General features: G+C 36.3%; 1 protein-coding gene across 6 annotated transcripts in view; it reads right to left on the bottom strand.

Annotated features, from left to right (window-relative positions):
* Window positions 1–20,000, bottom strand: part of HCFC2 (host cell factor C2) — a 46,767-nt gene that overhangs the window by 15,544 nt on the left and 11,223 nt on the right. For 5 of the 6 annotated variants that reach the window (XM_027107374.1, XM_027107375.1, XM_027107376.1 and 2 more), the window contains exons 4-11: window positions 18,647–18,855; window positions 17,820–17,904; window positions 16,161–16,267; window positions 15,868–16,056; window positions 13,970–14,212; window positions 11,962–12,129; window positions 11,370–11,422; window positions 891–1,068 (exon numbers count right to left, since the gene is read on the bottom strand). In XM_027107374.1, the coding sequence (XP_026963175.1) occupies window positions 891–1,068; window positions 11,370–11,422; window positions 11,962–12,129; window positions 13,970–14,212; window positions 15,868–16,056; window positions 16,161–16,267; window positions 17,820–17,904; window positions 18,647–18,855 (1,232 nt within the window). The remainder of the gene's footprint in view (window positions 1–890; window positions 1,069–11,369; window positions 11,423–11,961; window positions 12,130–13,969; window positions 14,213–15,867; window positions 16,057–16,160; window positions 16,268–17,819; window positions 17,905–18,646; window positions 18,856–20,000) is intronic. The other variant, XM_027107377.1, reaches the window with a different exon arrangement.

The raw sequence follows: 20,000 nt of genomic DNA, 5'->3' as shown, positions 1-20,000 counted from the left end.
TCTCATATTTGTTTTCAAGAGTATAAACTTCTTTATATGATAGACATAGAAAATCACTATAAAAAAAATTTAAACTGACGTCCAAGACCAAGCTTTTATAATTTTGACCAAATGATTCCCTTATATCTGAAAATCAACAAAACAAAAGTGCTCTCCTCTTCCACAAATAATAAAATTAGAAAAACTATAGGAAATTATTTTCCTTGAATACTTTAAGGTCGTAATTTTTTCAAATTAAAAATAAAACCACATATTCCTACGTCAGGGATATATCAGAATGAGATTTATAAAGTAATTTTAGACAATGAAATCAGAGGCAACACTTAATATATCTCGAATGGTATCAGAATATTCAAATTAAATACTTTAAAATATAAGGATCACCAAATTACAAGCTGTACCATGAATTCAACAGGCTAATCAACAGTTTCATAAATGAACTACCTTTCTGGGGATAATTCAGTTACTTGGTAAACAAATATGTATTTATTTATTAAGTGATTACTATTTACCAGGCATGAATCTGGGTGCTGGAGAACTTTATGTGAACAAGATAGACAAAATCCTGGCCCCAAATAAATTACTGCAGATAGTTATAAGTGCTAGGACAACAGGGTAATGAAACAGTGATACTGAACACACTGGCCAATCTCAAATGGTACACAAGAGCTCGCCTCATTTAAATTCTATAGTTAATAACTAATCTTTACTATTCAGGTAAGTTCTTGCTTGGTATCTTGACATCATTCTAATTAGGGTTAATATGGCAGGTATATATTATATTTTGAAAATGGATCCAAACCATATAACATTTACTTTTTCAAAGACTCTAAAATTTTCTACCATTATTATAAAAAGCTTAAGCTTTATTTAGAATGCCATCTTTATACCTTCATTTTTCCTTAGCATATCCACCACACAACTGTTATGATTAGAAGCGTTAGTTGCCAAAGATGAATGTAAAGTGGCATTAGAATCAGTTGATGCTTTGAGTTCTGGTTTGTTTTTCAGTGAAGTTCCTTTCATAGCTGTATGTTCAGATTTTGCACTGTTCATTGTATCACTGATCTACAAGAAGTAAAATAATTTATTGTAGCAAGTAATGTTCAATTAAATAGAAATACATGTAAAAAACAAGCAAAATAATTTACAACTTAAATGTTTTGAAAATAAATTTTCCAAAATACAAAACAGTTTAAATAATATTCTTAATTTGTACAGAATTATACTTTAAATTTTATAATAGTTTAAGGAAACAATTTCTTTCCATTTAATATTCATTCTCAAAAGACCAGTTCTGAAGGGAAAAGGAACAATACATTTTCAGGGAAAAAAAAAAAAAATCTACATTTTTACAAGTGGTAGTTAGTATTCAAGTAAATACATATGTAACATAGGTGACAACACCCAAGATACTGAATTTAACATTCAAATTTTCTTAACAAGATCAGACATGTACACTAAAGATTTTACGACTCCTAAGAGAAAAATCTCAGTTATATGAAACCTTCAAGCATATAAATTATTCTATATGACTGAGTTTTCCATATAGGCTTCAAGATTTAATACATACGTATCAATATTCTTCACCATTAAACAGTCTAGATAGGAATCTTCCTAATTACATTTGTTTGTCTTCTTAAAGACACTATAACAAACATATTTAAACCTTTTGATAATTCAAATCATCAATGTGAACATCAGTTATTATATAGCAATAATTACAGGTCTACTGAACCATAAAAGTGATCTGGCTTCATTCTAATACCCCAATATCGTTGCCTCTTTTTTGTTACATGTTTTTTGTTACTTTTCTGTCTCCACCTTTAATGTCAATTATAACTATATTATCAATTATAATTTCTCATAGCTCTAAGGATACTTGTCCATAATATGCCCTCTACTTCCCTTCTAATTGATAGTGATTGTGCTACTGTTAATAAATGATGATGATGACAGCCACAACCATTAAGGAGCATTATATTATGTGACAAGCCTTGTGCTACATAGTTATAAAGTCTGTATTTCATTTAATCTTCATAAGAATTCTATAAATTGGATAAAATCACCCCTGGCTTACAGATGGAAAAAAATGAGACTCAGAGAGATCTTAAGTAACACACCCAGGGTCAGGCAGCCAGCAAGTAGCAGAGCTAGAATTTGACCCTAAGTTTATTTCACTACCAAGTCTCCATGTTATACTATCTGGGAAGCACAGTAAAGCAAAGTGCAAGAAATGAGGTATGACTTTATAAAGCAGAAAAAGCTAAAGCTAAGAGCCTGTAGGTGGAAAGTGACTGAGAGGTGAACCGGTTTTGCTGAAGAGCCCAGAAAGGCTTGGAAATTGGGGGCATCAGGTTCTTTGGAGGCTGAAGTGCAGAGTGCAGAACACCAGAGGACCATCATATAGAAGACTATATAAAAAGTGTCTGCAGCCCCAGCTCTGCTCTTCCAGCATACAAAGGCAGACAGATTCCTCACCTCCATTCGAACTGAAGAAGGGAGATAGGTAGAAAGATTAAAATGGGAGTCTCTGGACCATGGTACAGAGTCTCTCTGGTGAGGATGGAGGAGGGGCACCGATACTAAAAATGGGGATTAAGTGAAAGTCTGCATACTGAACAGAAAGACACTGCCCTCTCTGCATTAAGCTCCCAGAATATTGATAGCCAGGCTTAGAGTCCTTAAGCAAGAGGTTGGAGAAGTCTCAGGGGAAACCCACTGGTTCACAAGATAAGATACTGATATTTGTAGATCCTCACTCAAAAACCCTCATTAAGGTCTACTAATCAAGCATGCCCATAGGCATAGAGCTGCTATGGTCTGACATGTCTGTGTCCCCCACAAATTTATATGTTGAAACGTAACCCCCAAGGTGATGGTATTAGGAAGTAGCTTTGGGCTGTGATTAGTGCCTTATAAAAGTGGCCCAAGAGTTTTGTTGGTTTTTTTTAAAACAGATTGTGCAAGATTGTTTTCACAAAAACTTGAAAAATTCACAAGTGGATCAGCAGTGCATGAGCACCCCCTTTTCCTGATGGTGAACGCCAACACTGTGTGGCTGACAGGGTCTTGGTGCTCCAGCTGGGTGGCAGGCCTGAGCCTCGGAGGTGGGAGAGACGAGTTCAGGACACTGGACCACCAGAGACCTCCTGGCCCCACGTAATATCAATCAGCGAGAGATCTCGCAGATCTCTGTCTCAACGCTAAGACCCAGCTCCACTCAATGACCAGCAAGCTCCAGTGGTGGACACCCCATGCCAAACAACTAGCAAGACAGGAACAAAACCCCACCCATTAGCAGAGAGGCTGCCTAATATACTAAGTTCACAGACACCCCAAAACACACCACTGGATGCGGTCATGCCCACCAGAAAGACAAGATCGAGCCTCACCCACCAGAACACAGGCACCAGGTCCCCTCCGCCAGGAAGCCTACACAACCCACTGAACCAACCTTACCCACTGGGGGCAGACACCAAAAACAATGGGAACTACAAACCTGCAGCCTGCGAAAAGGAGACCCCAAACACAGTAAGTTAAGCAAAATGAGAAGACAGAGAAATACGCAGCAGATGAAGGAGCAAAACAAAAACCCACCGGACCTAACAAATGAAAAGGAAATAGGCCATCTACCTGAAAAAGAATTCAGAGTAATGATAGTAAAGATGAGCCAAAATCTTGGAAACAGAATGGAGAAAATACAAGAAACGTTTAACAAGGACCTAGAAGAACTGAAGAGTAAACAAACAATGATGAACAACAAAATAAATGAAATTAAAAATTCCTTAGAAGGAACCAATAGCAGAATAACTGAGGCAGAAGAACGGATAAGTGACCTGGAAGATAAAACAGTGGAAATAACTACTGCAGAGCAGAATAAAGAAAAAAGAATGAAAAGAATTCAGGACAGTCTCAGAGACCTCTGGGACAACATTAAACACACCAACATTCGAATTATAGGGATCCCAGAAGAAGAAGAGAAAAAGAAAGGGACTGAGAAAATATTTGAAGAGATTATAGTTGAAAACTCCCCTAATATGGGAAAGGAAATAGTCAATCAAGTCCAAGAAGTGCAGAGTGTCCCATACAGGATAAATCCAAGGAGAAACACGCCAAGACACATATTAATCAAAATATCAAAAATTAAATACAAAGAAAAAATAATAAAAGCAGCAAGGGAAAAACAACAAATAACATACAAGGAAATCCCCATAAGGTTAACAGCTGATCTTTCAGCAGAAACTCTGCAAGCCAGAAGGGAGCGGCAGGACATATTTCAAGTGATGAAAGGGAAAAACCTACAACCAAAATTACTCTACCCAGCAAGGATCTCATTCAGATCCGACGGAGAAATAAAACCTTTACAGACAAGCAAAAGCTAAGAATTCAGCACTAGCAAACCAGCTTTACAGCAAATGCTAAAGGAACTTCTCTAGGCAGGAAACACAAGAGAAGGAAAAGACCTACAATAACAAACCCAAAACAATTAAGAAAATGGGAATAGGAACATACATATTGATAATTACCTTAAATGTAAATGGATTGAACGCTCCAACCAAAAGACACAGGCTGGCTGAAGGGATTAAAAAACAAGACCCGTATATGTGCTGTCTACAAGAGACCCACTTCAGACCTAGGGACACATACAGACAGAAAGTGAGGGGATGGAAGAAAGATATTCCATGCAAATGGGAATCAAAAGAAAGCTGGAGTAGCAATACTCATATCAGATAAAACAGACTTTCAAATAAAGACTATTACAAGAGACAAAGAAGGACACTACATAATGAGCAACGGATCAATCCAAGAAGAAGATATAATAATTGTAAATATTTATGCACCCAACATAGGAGCACCTCAATACATAAGGCAATTGCTAACAGCCATAAAAGGGGAAACTGACAGTAACACAATAATAGTAGGGGACTTTAACACCTCACTTTCACCAATGGACAGATCAACCAAAATGAAAATAAATAAGGAAACACAAGTTTTAAATGATACATTAAACAAGATGGACTTAACTGATATTTATAGGACATTCCATCCAGAAACAACAGAATAAACTTTCTTCTCAAGTGCTCATGGAACATTCTCCCGGATAGATCATATCTTGGGTCACAAATCAAGCCTTGGTAAATTTAAGAAAATTGCAATCATATCAAGTATCTTTTCTGACTACAACACTATGAGACTAGATATCAATTACAGGGAAAAAAACTACAAAATCCAAACACATGGAGGCTAAACAATATGCTACTAAATAACTGAGAGATCACTGAAGAAATCAAAGAGGAAATCAAAAAATACCTAGAAACAAATGACAATGAAAACACGACGACCCAAAACCTATGGGATGCAGCAAAAGGAGTTATAAGAGGGAAGTATATAGCAATACGATCCTACTTCAAGAAACAAGAAAAATCTCAAATAAACTGTAACCTTACACCTAAAGCAATTAGAGAAAGAAGAACAAAAAACCCCCAAAGTTAGCAGAAGGAAAGAAATCATAAAGATCAGACCAGAAACAAAATGAAAAAGAAATAAAGGAAATGATAGCAAAGATCAATAAAACTAAAAGCTGGGTCTTTGAGAAGATTAAAAAAACTGATAGGGCTTCCCTGGTGGTGCAGTGGTTGAGAGTCCGTCTGCCGATGCAGGGGACGTGGGTTCGTGCCCTGGTCCGGGAAGATCCCACATGCCGCGGAGCGGTTGGGTCTGTGAGCCATGGCCGCTGAGCCTGCGCGTCCGGAGCCTGTGCTCCGCAATGGGAGAGGCCGCAACAGTGAGAGGCCCGCGTACCGCAAAAAAAAAAAAAAAAAAATTGATAAACCATTAGCCAGACTCATCAAGAAAAAAGGGAGAAGACTCAAATCAACAGAATTAGAAATGAAAAAGGAGAAGTAACAACTCACACTGCAGAAATACAAAGGATCATGAGAGATTACTACAAGCAACTATATGTGAATAAAATGGACAACCTGGAAGAAATGGACAAATTCTTAGAAGAGCACAACCTTCCCAGACTGAACCAGGAAGAAATAGAAAATAGAAACAGACTGATCACAAGCACTGAAATTGAAACTGTGATTAAAAAGCTTCCAACAAACAAAAACCCAGGTCCAGATGGATTCACAGGTGAATTTTATCAAACATTTACAGAAGAGCTAACACCCATCCTTCTCAAACTCTTCCAAAATATAGCAGAGAGAGGAACACTCCCAAACTCATTCTACGAGGTCACCACCACCCTGATACCAAAACCAGACAAAGATGTTACAAAATAAGAAAACTACAGGCCAATATCACTGATGAACATAGATGCAAAAATCCTCAACAAAATACTAGTAAACAGAATCCAGCAGCACATTAAAAGGATCATACACCATGATCAAGTGGGGTTTATCCTTGGAATGCAAGGATTCTTCAATATACACAAATCAATCAATGTGTTACACCATACTAACAAACTGAAGGATAAAAACCATATTATAATCTCAATTGATGCAGAAAAAGCTTTCGATAAAATTCAACACCCATTTATGATAAAAACTCTCTGGGAAGTAGGCATAGAGGGAACTTACCTCAACATAATAAAGGTCATATCTGACAAACCCACAGCCAACATTGCTCTCAATGGTGAAAAACAGAAACCATTTCCACTGAGATCAGGAAGAAGACAAGGTTGTCCACTCTCACCACTCTTATTCAATATAGTTTTGGAAGCTTTAGCCACAGCAATCAGAGATGCAAAAGAAACAAAAGGAATCCAAATCGGAAAAGAAGAAGTAAAACTGTCACTGTTTGCAGATGACGTGATACCATACATAGAGAATCCTAAAGATGCTACCAGAAAACTACTAGAGCTAATCAATGAATTTGGGAAAGTAGCAGGATACAAAATTAATGCACAGAAATCTCTTGCATTCCTATACCCTAATGATGAAAAATCTGAAAGAGAAATTAAGGAAACACTCCCATTTACCATTGCAACAAAAAGAATAAAATACCTAGGAACAAACCTACCTAAAGAGACAAAAGACCTTTATGCAGAAAACTGTAAGACACTGATGAAAGAAATCAAAGATGATACAAACAGATGGAAAGATACACCATGTTCTTGGATTGGAAGAAACAACACTGTGAAAATGACTATACTACCCAAAGCAATCTACAGATTTAATGCAATCCCTATCAAACTACCACTGGCATTTTTCACAGAACTAGAACGAAAAATTTCACAATTTGTATGGAAACACAAAAAACTCTGAATAGCCAAAGCAATCTTGAGAAAGAAAAACAGAGGTGGAGGAAGCAGGCTCCCTGACTTCAGACTATACTCAAAGCTACAGTAATCAAGACAGTATGGTACTGGCACAAAAACAGAAATATAGATCAGTGGAACAGGATAGAAAACCCAGAGATAAACCCATGCACATATGGTCACCTTATCTTTGATAAAGAAGGCAAGAATATACAATGGAGAAAAGACAGCCTCTTCAATAAGTGGTGCTGGGAAAACTGGACAGCTACATGTGAAAGAATGAAATTAGAACACTCCCTAACACCATACACAAAAATAAACTCAAAATGGATTCGAGAACCAAATGTAAGACTGGACACTATAAAACTCTTAAGAGGAAAACATAGGAAGAACACTCTTTGACGTAAATCACAGCAAGATCTTTTTTGATCCACCTCCTAGAGTAATGGAAATAAAAACAAAAATAAACAAATGGGACCTAATGAAACTTAAAAGCTTTTGCACAGCAAAGGAAACCATAAACAAGATGAAAAGACAACCCTCAGAATGGGAGAAAATATTTTCCAACTAAGCAACTGACAAAGGATTAATCTCCAAAATATACAAGCAGCTCATGTAGCTCAATATCAAAAAAACAAACAACCAAATCCAAAAATGGGCAGAAGACCTAAATAGACATTTCTCCAAAGAAAATATACAGATTGCCAACAAACACATGAAAGGATGCTCAACATCACTAATCATTAGAGAAATGCAAATCAAAACTACAGTGAGGTATCACCTCACACCGGTCAGAAAGGCCATCATCAAAAAATCTACGAACAATAAATGCTGGAGAGGGTGTGGAGAAAAGGGAACCCTCTTGCACTGTTGGTGGTAATATAAATTGATACAGCCACTATGGAGAACAGTATGGAGGTTCCTTAAAAAACTAAAAATAGAACTACCATACAACCCAGCAATCCCACTACTGGGCATATACCCTGAGAAAACTATAATTCAAAAACAGTCATGGACCAAAATGTTCATTGCAGCACTATTTACAATAGCCAGGACATGGAAGCAACCTAAGTGTCCATCGACAGATGAATGGATAAAGAAGATGTGGCACATATATACAATGGGATATTACTCAGCTATAAAAAGAAACAAAATTGAGTTATTTGTAGTGAGGTGGATGGACCTAGAGTCTGTCATACAGAGTGAAGTAAGTCAGAAATAGAAAAACAAATACCGTATACTAACACATATATATGGAATCTAAAAAAAAAAAAAAAGGCTCTGATGAACCTAGGGGCAGGACAGGAATAAAGACACAGATGTAGAGAATGGACTTGAGGACACGGGGAGGGGGAAAGGTAAGCTGGGACGAAGTGAGAGAGTGGCATGGACCAAATGTAAAATAGATAGCTAGTGGGAAGCAGCCACATAGCACAGGGAGATCAGCTCAGTGCATTGTGACTACCTAGAGGGGTGGGATAGGGAGGGTGGGAGGGAGACGCAAAAGGGAGGGGATATGGGGATATATGTATATGTATAGCTGATTCACTTTGTTATACAGCAGCAACTAACACAACAATGTAAAGCAATTATACTCCAATAAAGATGTTAAAAAAAAAAAAAAAAAGTGGCCCAGGGCTTCCCTGGTGGCGCAGTGGTTGGGAGTCCACCTGCCGATGCAGGGGACATGGGTTTGTGCCCCGGTCCAGGAGGATCCCACATGCCGCGGAGCGGCTGGACCTGTGAGCCATGGCCGCTGAGCCTGCGCGTCCGGAGCCTGTGCTCTGCAAGGGGAGAGGCCACAGCAGTGAGAGGCCTGCGTACCGCCAAAAAAAAAAAAAGTGGCCCAAGAAAGATCCATTGTCCCTTCCACCATGTGAGGATACAATGAGAAGTCAGCAGTCTGCAACCCTAAAGAGGTTCCTCACCAGAACTCTACCATGCAGGCACCCTGATCTCAGACTTCCAGCCTCCAGAAATGCAGGAAATAAATGTCTATTGTTTATAAGCCACCTAGGCTATGGTGTTTTGTTATAGCGGGCCAAATGGACTAAGACATCTTCCAAGCTCATTTTTAACGCTTCACTTAAACATGAAAGGACAGCCAAGCATCACCAGACATTTGATAACAGCCTCTAACATGGAAGTCCAAGACCAAAACAAATTTTTTTTAAAAGGAGCTTGAGAAAAAGAAATAATGTTGAGAGCAGAATATAACTCCATTTTTTAAAAAAAAGCATAATTCTTGAAGAGATAAGGGAAAATATTACATTCATGAAGCAAAAATAAAATGTCATAAAAGAAATAAAGAATAAGAGCAGGCTTTTAGAGATTAAATATGTGGTTGAATATATTTAAAAATTGCATAGAAGATTTATAACATAAATGAAGAAACTTTTCAGAAAGCAGAACAGACAGAGGAAAAATAGAAAGTAAAAAGTAAAATCAGAGGATTAGTTCAGGAGGACCATCATTCAATTAACAGGAGTTTCCAAAAAAGAGAAGGAGAATGTGGAAGGAGGAAATAATCAGTAATGAAAGCCATGAGTTTCCAGAATGACGCAGCCCACTGACTGCACAGTACAGTGAATGAAGCAAAGACACACACTCTAAGGTACATCACTGTTGAAATTTCAGAGAACTGGGGATTAAAACAAAAAAAATTAGGTCATACATAAACGATCAGGAATCCGAGTGGCAACAGACTTCTTAACAGCAACACTGAATGCTAAAAGACAGTAGGAAAATGCCTTACCATTTCTAAGGAAAACATTTCCAATACAGAATTCTATATATAACACAGCCAAGCTACCAATCAAACGTGAACAGAGAAAAGGCATTTTCACATATGTAAGATCTCAAAAAGTTTACCTTTCATAAACCCTTTCTCAGGAAATTACTGGAGAATACCAAGAAAGAATGAAATGAGATCAATGGACTCTAACACAGAAAAGAGGTAAAAGAAACTTCCAAAATGAAACAAATGGAAGTTCTAATCTGACAGCTGAGTAGCAGACTTAGAGAAGAATTAGTACAGACTAGAGCACCAAGACAGAGGCCCTGGGAGGAATGGTTCCGGGGGCAGGGGGTGGTGAAGAAAGAAAAAAAAGACTACCTTATATGTTTGAATATTTTGAGAGGAGTTTTATTATTTTATTGGATAATCTGAGTATTAATTAATGATGGGCAAGAAGAAAACCAAGCAAATGAAAAAGTGAGGCAGTTAACAATGCCAAGAAAAACAAAAAATTACATGAAGAAGGAACAATGTTCACAGCACACTACATGGCTCACCTATGAATATGTCATCATCACAATGTAAATATCAAATAATGATTCAACTAAACATATTTAAAGGATGTGGGAAGAGGAAGGGGAGGAAATGACAATATTTTAAGAGATCATAAAATCTTCATCTTCCATTACTAAAGACAATTGACCTAAAACTAGAAAGTCAAGAAGTGGCAGCACAAGGATTTTATTTAAAAGCACAAAGGTGGATACCAGAAGAGAGCTAAAATATTTGAAAGTAGTTGTTTCTAGAGGCAGGATCAAGGGCAAGTAGGAGCAGAGCAGGAAACTATTGCTCTTCATTATAAACCTTGTAGTACCACCTAAATTAAAAAAAAAACAAAAACCAAACATATATATATACATACATATAAATATATATAAATATACACACATATATATACATATATATGTGTGTGTATATATATATACGTGTATATATATATATATACACGTATATATATAGTGTGTGTGTGTGTTTGTGTGTTTGTATTAGCCTCTGATACTATGTGTAATGAGACTTCAATCTCTTGGCCAGGGGTTCTTAATTCAGGCTACTGTCACAATGATATACGGAGCTTTCCTTAAAAACAGAGTTATCTGGGCATCGTTTTAAGATTCTGCTTCACTAGATCTGGGGAAAGGCATGGGGAATCTGTGTTTATTTGTTTGTTTTTTAATCTCAGAGGTGATTGTGATGTGCAGCCACGGTTCAGAACCCCTGTCCTAGGGTAATATGCTAAAAATATTAATAAAAATTGGGACTGTAACCATAAACATTCATTTACTGTTATAAATTTTTTCAACTTACACTGTTAGGAATGATGCTATTACTGCCTTGTCTGTGTGGGTCCATCCTGACTCCTGTAGGAATGGGAAAGTTCAGACTGATATGCTCTAAATTAGCTTCAAGAAAATACATTACAATCAAATATTTTTAAAAGTTACATATTAAAGGTTTAAAAAGTTGCATATTTATCAAAGTTTACCTGTTTTCTTAATAGTCTGCTTAATAGTTGACTGAAATCCTTTTTGGAAGAACATGTAAAATTAAATTTGCCTTTACTTTCCTTCCAAGTGCCTGTTAGTTAAAAATACTTTTGAAAGAAGCTGAAATATTTATGAAAACTAATTAAAACCATCTCCTGAAGTCAAGTAGCATGTCAGATTAAGAAAGTACATCAAAATGAACTCCAGAAAAAACATTCTACCCTACATGCCTATGTGTTCTACTACACCATAATGGTAATACAGTCAAGTTTCAGAGTTGAAACATATTTTTCAGGCAGGAAACATCATAGAATAAAATTTCTTAAACCAGGTCTAATCACAGGCTTTTCTACACTATTTTTCTTTCGTGAAGCATATGAGCATACACGCTTTAAGTGTGAAAATTATGTTACCTTGCATATTTGGTGTTGCTGAAGAATCTGATGACACAGCTTGGTACGGCAAGTCTGTATTCAACTGCAAAAGATAGCCTTCAACTGTAGGCACTTCATCCCATTTGACATGAAAAGAGTTGGTAGTGGCTTTGATCAGTTGTACTTGTGATGGTGCCGGTGGTTTCTCTAAAGAACAATATTGGTATTATGTATTAAAGTTTCAAATGTATCAATAGTTTGCCTATATAGCTTGTGGACCTGGAGTTCTGAAAACATCAGCAATGAACATTTCATCTGTTTACTAGGAGGAAAAAATTTACTCAGATAAACATAGCTATAGTAGGTCAAATAAAAATAATTTGGAGTTCTGATTTTATTTATCTAATTCCTTATATGAATAAATCTATAAACAAAATAATTTAGTTCCAAGCTGAGTCATCAAATTAAAAAAAATATTTAATCCTAGAAGTGTGGGGAAAAACCAAGTACTTTATAGTTACAGCTATGCTATTTTACCTTCTTGGTAAGTTTTTAATTTTATGACCCAATTTTGAGCCAACAGCATACATGTCAGAAATACTGTTAATGTTGGCAAAAATGATTTGGACATGATATTTTGGAAAAACTTCTTTGAAGTAACTTCTTTGAAGTTAATACCTTCTTATCAAAACTTGTACTAATCAGGGCTTCCCTGGTGGCGCAGTGGTTGAGAGTCTGCCTGCCGATGCAGGGGACACAGGTTCGCACCCCAGTCTGGGAAGATCCCACATGCTATAGAGCGGCTGGGCCCATGAGCCACGGCCGCTGAGCCTGCGCGTCCAGAGCTTTTGCTCCGCAATGGGAGAGGCCACAACAGTGAGAGGCCCGTGTACCGCAAAAAAAATAAAAGAAAAAAAAAGAAAAACTTGTACTAACCAAAACAGGTAATTATTTTGGAATAAAATGTTACCAACATTTCTAAAACAATAACAATCATAGACTATTAGAACTGGAAAAAAGGACCTAAGATTATTTCTACAATATCCCTGTCTTTATGTTTACCTATCAAATTAGGGAACTCACAAATCCCAAGGCAGTACACTCCATCTCTGGACAGTTATATAAGAAAATGTATTTTTCTAGTGAGTTGAAATCTATACACTATAATTTAATCTTTATAGAACAAGTCTAATATCTATCTCTTTGTATCTTTTAGAATAGGGGTCAGCAAACTATGGCTCATGGACCAGATCCAGTCTCTGCCTATTTTTATAAATAAAGTTTCACTGAAATATAGCTATGCTCCTTTGTTTAGGTATTGCCTATGACTCCTTTTATGCTACAGTTGTAGACGTGAGTAGGTGTAACAGAGACATTATGGCCCAAAAAGCTTAAAATATTTACTCTCTGGGTCTTTACAAAAACAGTCTAATGTCCCTGTTTTAGAGGGTAATTAAGCCTAGTTCCTCCAACTATTCCCATGGAAATTCCTCCACGATCCTATTCACAATCCAGCTTATTTATGTTTTTCAAAGTAAGGCAACCCATACCTGAACAAAAGCAGAGAATAAGAAGACAAGTCCAGGAGGTACACCACCCACATAAAAGAAGTTACATGAAGAAAAAGAGAGAAAACAGAAGGGTGTAAATCAGTGAAATAAACTGAGAATTCTCACAACTGAAGAACATGAGTTTCCATACTGAAAGGGCCCACTGAGTACTCAACACAAGGGATTAAAAATAGACACACAACAAGACACATCATCATAAAATTTAAGAACGGTAGGGACAAAGAAAAAATTCTAAAAGCTATCAGGGGAAAGGTCACATTTAAAAGGACCAAAAATCAGAAGTGGTTTAGATTCTAACAAAAACACCTGAAGTTTGAATATAACAACTTTCAAAAAAATTTTTTCCCAGCTTTCAAAATTCTGAAGGATAATGACTTCCAATATAGAATTCTACTTCCGCTCAAACTGCAAATTCAGTAGGAAGGAAGACTGAACTTATTTTCAAACAATGCAAGATCTCAAAATAAATTTATCACCTATGCACCCTTTTCCTGGGATGTGCTCTACAAAAATGAGGATGTAAACTAACGAAGGGAAAAATATGAGATCCAGGAAACAGGGAATCCAGCACAGGTGAGAGGCAAAAGATATCCCCAGAAAGATGATGAAGGGAGACTCCAAGATGATAGGTGTGCTCAATTTGTGGAAGGCAATCATCTCAGATTGGAGGAGGAGAAATTTCTTCAAGATGAGGAAATTTGATAGAATATCTGATGCATCTAACCATAATGAGAGAAGATTTAAACAAATGAGAGCATAGACTGAATTAGTGGTAAATACATACAGATCTAAAACAAACAAAGTGACCATTACTAATCGACGGCAAACAAAAAATATTCACAATATTCTACATAGCTCACCTGTGAATAGCATTTATATGGTTATAATGTAAACACTGAACACTCATCTAACAAAATTATGGTGTAATCAATCATACTCAGAGAGTAGGGGTTAGGGAAGGTGCATAGGAGAGAGGTGAGGAGTGGTGGGAAGAAGAGAGAAATCCTTAACTTCCACGGTAGAAAGTGAGCATATTATGCCTAAACTGAAAAAAAATAAAAGTAACATATTCATGTTATATGGAGAACTGTAAGTAAATACCATAAGAACTGTTTAACAGAGCTGAAAGCACATGCTTGTGAAGCAAGGAAAATGGGAGGAAAGTGTGAGCAAAAGACTGTTATTTTTCATAAAAAACACTTATGGAAGTATATTAATCTTTATATGAACTCAAATGCACAAAACTTAACTAAAAGTGAAGAAAGGCAAGATGAAGAACCCTACTCCCCTCCCCTGCCCAAACTGAAGCCAAGTTATCACAAGGAAAAGCAAAATCTAAATTTTGCCTTTATGATAGTGGCCATGATTACTTTTAGAAAGATATTCCTGTCCACAGCCTTTTATGGAAAGGTTTATGGAAAAACTGGCCATTCAGAGACAATGATTTTTAATCTTTTAAAAGTCACAGATCTCTTATAGAATCTGGTTAAAGTGACATATTTGCTACTGAGAAAAATTTATATGTGCACATTTTTCTTCTAATCTCAGAGACTGATTAGAAGCTTATCCTTGGACTTCAGCTCATAATTTCCAATTTCAAAGATGAATCAGTAAGTTCAATTTTCTATAGTTTTTCCTCCTTGCTAGTATGTACTTCTTGCATAGAAAGCATTTAGTCTCCAACTTAACTGTTCCACTTATTACTTTTTCAAGTATCTTAATTTAAAAATTAAACTTTCTACATTATAAAAGCAATGCATGCTACTGCAGAAAATACAGATAAGAGAGAAAACCTTTTAAAAAAATGTATAATCTCACCTCTTAGATAATACTTTGGTACACAGTGTATCCTTCCAGATTTTTCTGTTTATACACTTAAAAGAAAAACTAGAATCATAGGTATGTTTTATAATCTGCTTTTCTCATAAAACAACACATACTACATCTTCAGATCTGATTTCTCTACTGGCTTCCAGACTTCTTTATTCCCTCAATTGCCTACTTGATCTCCTTATTTCAAACTTAGCAGGGTTTAAATGGAACTTTCCATTTTCTCCACAAGCCTGTTTTCTCCGCAATTTTCCCAGCTCAATAAATAGAAATACCACCAAATTATTCAAGCTAAAAACTTCATCCTTCTTTCCTCTCTTTCTGTCATCTGCCATACCCAAATCAGTCGGTTCTGTCAACAAGAACTCCAAAATACGTCCTGAATTTATCCATCTCCACGTATGAAAAACCCGAATGAACTTTTTGGCCAAACCAACATGAAAGAGAGAGGCAGTGGCTTTGCAGTAAGTCTCAAAAGACAGACATCATTTGATTATTTATTTATCTAAAGGAAAAACTGTATTTGTTAAATACTCTTACCTACCAGTATCAAGATACCAAAGATCCTTGCAGCAAACTTGACTATTCAGTGCTTTTTTGTAGCCATCTCTTCCACTCCAAAAATACAATCGAGTGCCAATTGCAACAGCACAGTGTCCAGCTCTTGGTCTTGGTCTTGAATTTTTTTTGTCTTCTTGAGAATCTGATACTAGGGTGGTCCACTCTGCTGTATCTAAAGACAGAAATATCCATGATTAATCTACTTTTCTTAAATGACAAAATAACAAAAGTTATTTTATTAGTAAACTTTATTTTAATAACTCTTAAAAGACTCACCAAGATTTAAGTAAGAAAATGAACTGGTACATCTCCATTCACAATCATGAGGTGAAGTCTCAATATTTTCCCCCTTATGTGGAACCCATCCACCAAAGATGTACATCCTGAACAACAAAAAAAGAAAACATAAAGTAGCTGTTTTTTTTTCCTAAAGCTTTAATTTTATTTTTCAGATTTAAAATGCTAAGAATAGACAAATTTATTTTTTCTTGACTCAAAGCTTCAGGACTAATAAATCACTTATCACTGTCAAGGTAATGGAAATACGATAGTGAATAAAGTGGTCTTCTTTCAAGAGTTTATAATTTTATGAAGCAATACAGAATCAAAATTATTACTCTCTGGCAAGTTATTCAAAGTGGGAAATATTTCAATTATAATACATTTGAAAATCAATAATGTATGCAATAAACTAAGGGTTGCCTGCCAGAAGGATACTCAAATGATCTATGACATCCAAAGTTAAATTTAGAATTGTATGTGTATAGTAACCAAAGAGAATTAAGTTTCTTATAACTTTGGTCACTGATATCATCAAACAAAAACCATTAGACTACGTTCCTCAGGGCCCTAAGGGTTCTCGAGACATGCCCGATGGCTGCTGAAGAAGAAAGGCTCATCAGGAAGAGCTCAGGCCATGTAGCCTCATGTCAACCAGAGAAGCTCTATTTTTTTTTAATCTATTTTATATATTAGAGTTCCAATGGAAAAACTACATGTTATAAAAGGGTTCTGCTATTTAAAAAAATGAACATCTTATTAGGTTTTGTTTATGGCTATTTTTTAAGAAGAACTAATGAGGTTCTAAATTACAACTAGCTGTTTCCTAAAACATTACTTTTAAGGTGAAGTCCCTACACAGGTAAACACTTACTTAAATTCTATTTAAACAATATTCCTAATTCTGGCCCAATGTTGCACAAAAAAGGGAACTTGTTGATAGTAACAGCTAACCTTTACGGAGTGCTCTCTATGTACCTGGCACTGTTTGAAGCATTTTATATGTATTAATTCACTCAATCCTCATGACAGTCTTGTGAAGGAGGTTTTATTATTATCCACATTTTATACTTGAGGAAACTGAGGTACAAATAAAGTTTCCTTGCCCCAGAACAGATAGGACAAGTATCAAAGCTCAGACCTGAATTCGGGCAATCTGGTTACAGAGTCCACATTCTATCCATAACACCATCCAAAGTATAATCATTGAGCATAGACGCTGAATACACACCTGGGTACAAATCAATACGTGAAAAATATGTAAAATATATAAAAAGAAACAGTGAGTTATGTGTGTCAAATCTGTTGATGGAGGACAGATCAGTTTGACAACACTCTACCTTACACTTATATAACACCTACTCTGTGCATGATATTGTAAGGAATGTGAAGAAGTAAAAGAGGCAGCATGACAAGAAAATGGTAAGTATTCTGTCTCTTATGGGCATATTACTTTATGCCCAATAAATACTTACTTTATGCACAGTAAGTATTTTAGCTCCTGTGGGCATATTACTTTATCTTCACTAAGCACAATCAAACATTATTAAATCATTTTCAAGAAATTAGCAGCATCACTCTTCTTTGTACCTATCTTTCTTAAGTTTGTTAAAAAGACAAAAAAAAGGAAGACTAAAAAACAGAAAAACACCATACTTATTTCCTATAACACTGGCTGTATGAAGGCTTCGTGGAAGTGGCACTGTCCCTTTAGTTTCTGGTTTTGACCATGACATAGTTTCTAAAAGTAAAAATAAGTATATTAGCAACTTAATCTAATAATAGCAAATTACTTCAACTTGCAGAATTTTAAAAAAAAGGACTTACAAAAATGAAGCAAAGGGTTTCAAAACCATTACTTGAATTTCATCTTAAAATAAACATTTCCAGCTGACATAAATTGCCAATCACAGAAATCTATTTACACTTGAATGTTAGTATTTGTAATGGAGAGGTGTATTTAGGGTGCTACTGATTTTGAATTAAAACCAGATTAAGGATTTTAACATTTTAAGTAAGAGCATATTGTGTAGAAGACACTCAGAAGTGGGAGCACACATACCCTCCAAATATTCATTCCTACGATCCCTTAAAATAGCTATGCAAGGAGGTTTTTCACTGACCAGCAGTAACATTACTAACGCCACATTTCCTGTAGACAGAGTAACCACATAAATTCAATCATCCTCAACTGGGACATCTCACAGAGTGAAAGGGGTACTATTGATAATTACGTGGGACAATAAGCATAAACCAGGACCATCCAAGGCAAACCAGAATATATGGTGACCTGACTTATAGGGAGCCCAGGAGAGTTACTGTCATAAATCAAATATTCATTTGTTCAACTTGACTGATCAGCAATCACTCATATCAAGTACAACTCAATAAAAACTATAATCAAAAATATTTTTCAAAGCAATTTTTATATTTGCCTTTATCAATCATAATGAATTCCTGAGCCTGAATGAACTTAAGCTTACCTAAGTCAAGTTGCCATAGGTCATCAAGGCGAGCACCACACATTCCACCAAAAACATACATTTTAGGACTTCCTGAATCTCTTCTGCAATATATAACAGCTGTGTGGGATTCTCTTGGAGAAGGCACAATCCCTTTAGTCACTGGAATGCTCCAACCCACAACACCAGAACCATGCTGTAGCTCCAGCTCATAGAAATCATTTAAATATCTAGGATATAATGAAAGAAATTAAAACATTAACATGATATACACTTTTTATTTGCTTTTTGTTTCTATTTATAAAAATAACATATGCTTATTCATATAATACAGAAAGCCATTAGAAGAGCAGAAACCCCATAACTCATTCATTCAACATGTATTCATCAAACACTACTATGTACCAGGCACTCTTGTGGGTATCAGTAGTGAACAGAAGAGATTAAAAAAATTCCTGCCATCATTTAGCCAGCACTCTTGTCCATGACAATACCGTGACGGTTTCAAAACATAGCTGCAAATTCCCTGACACTCTTCCCATGAGGAGGTAGGGTCTATGTCCCCTCCCCTTGGTGCTAGGCAGGTTGTGACTGCGTCAACTAATAGAGTGTGGTGAAATGATACTATGTGACTTCTGGGGCTCAGTCACAGAAGGCCAATGCAGCTTCACTACAGAACACTTGCACTTGGAATCCTGAACCTCCCTGAAAGTCCAACTGTCACAAAACCACCATATGGAGAGGACACAAGTAGGCACGCAGGATGACAGTCCCAGTTGAGTTCATCCTTCAGCCATCTCAGCTGAGGCATCAGACATGGCAGTGACCACTGAAGCCTTCCCATCTGGGGGCCTAGTCATCACTGCTGTGTCCTGTATGAATTCCCAATGTACAGAATCCACGAACACAATAAAATGGTTGCTATTTTGCATCACTAACTTTTGGGGCAGTTTATTACATGGTACTAGATAACCAGAACAATCAATTACTATTGACAATAATTAGTAAATACCCTTTCAGACCTCTCTCTCTATGGATACCCACATATGTATAAGCAAGATATACTACAAATATTGCTTTGCAACTTTTTTCTTTTTAAATTTTCACTCTATAATGTCATAGCAATGTCCTACATAGCTTTTCTACTCTAGAAATTGGCATGAAGCTTCTCATCTATGACATGATGTTTTCAGTGTTTTGAGCAAAGTGACACTTATAAGAATCTATCTCTCAATAAATTGAGTAATCAAATTATTACTCAAATATGAGGGCAAAATTAAACATTTTAGAACATATAAAACTGCAAAATTTAGGGCTTCCCTGGTGGCGCAGTGGTTGAGAGTCCACCTGCCGATGCAGGGGACACGGGTTCGTG

Source organism: Aethalodelphis obliquidens, unplaced genomic scaffold (genome assembly GCF_003676395.1).
Source record: "Aethalodelphis obliquidens isolate GAN/ISIS:26980383/991018 unplaced genomic scaffold, ASM367639v1 scaffold8, whole genome shotgun sequence".
Taxonomy (NCBI): domain Eukaryota; kingdom Metazoa; phylum Chordata; class Mammalia; order Artiodactyla; family Delphinidae; genus Aethalodelphis; species Aethalodelphis obliquidens.
The sequence above is the reverse complement of the archived record's forward strand: the minus strand, read 5'-3'. Positions and strand labels throughout refer to the sequence as shown.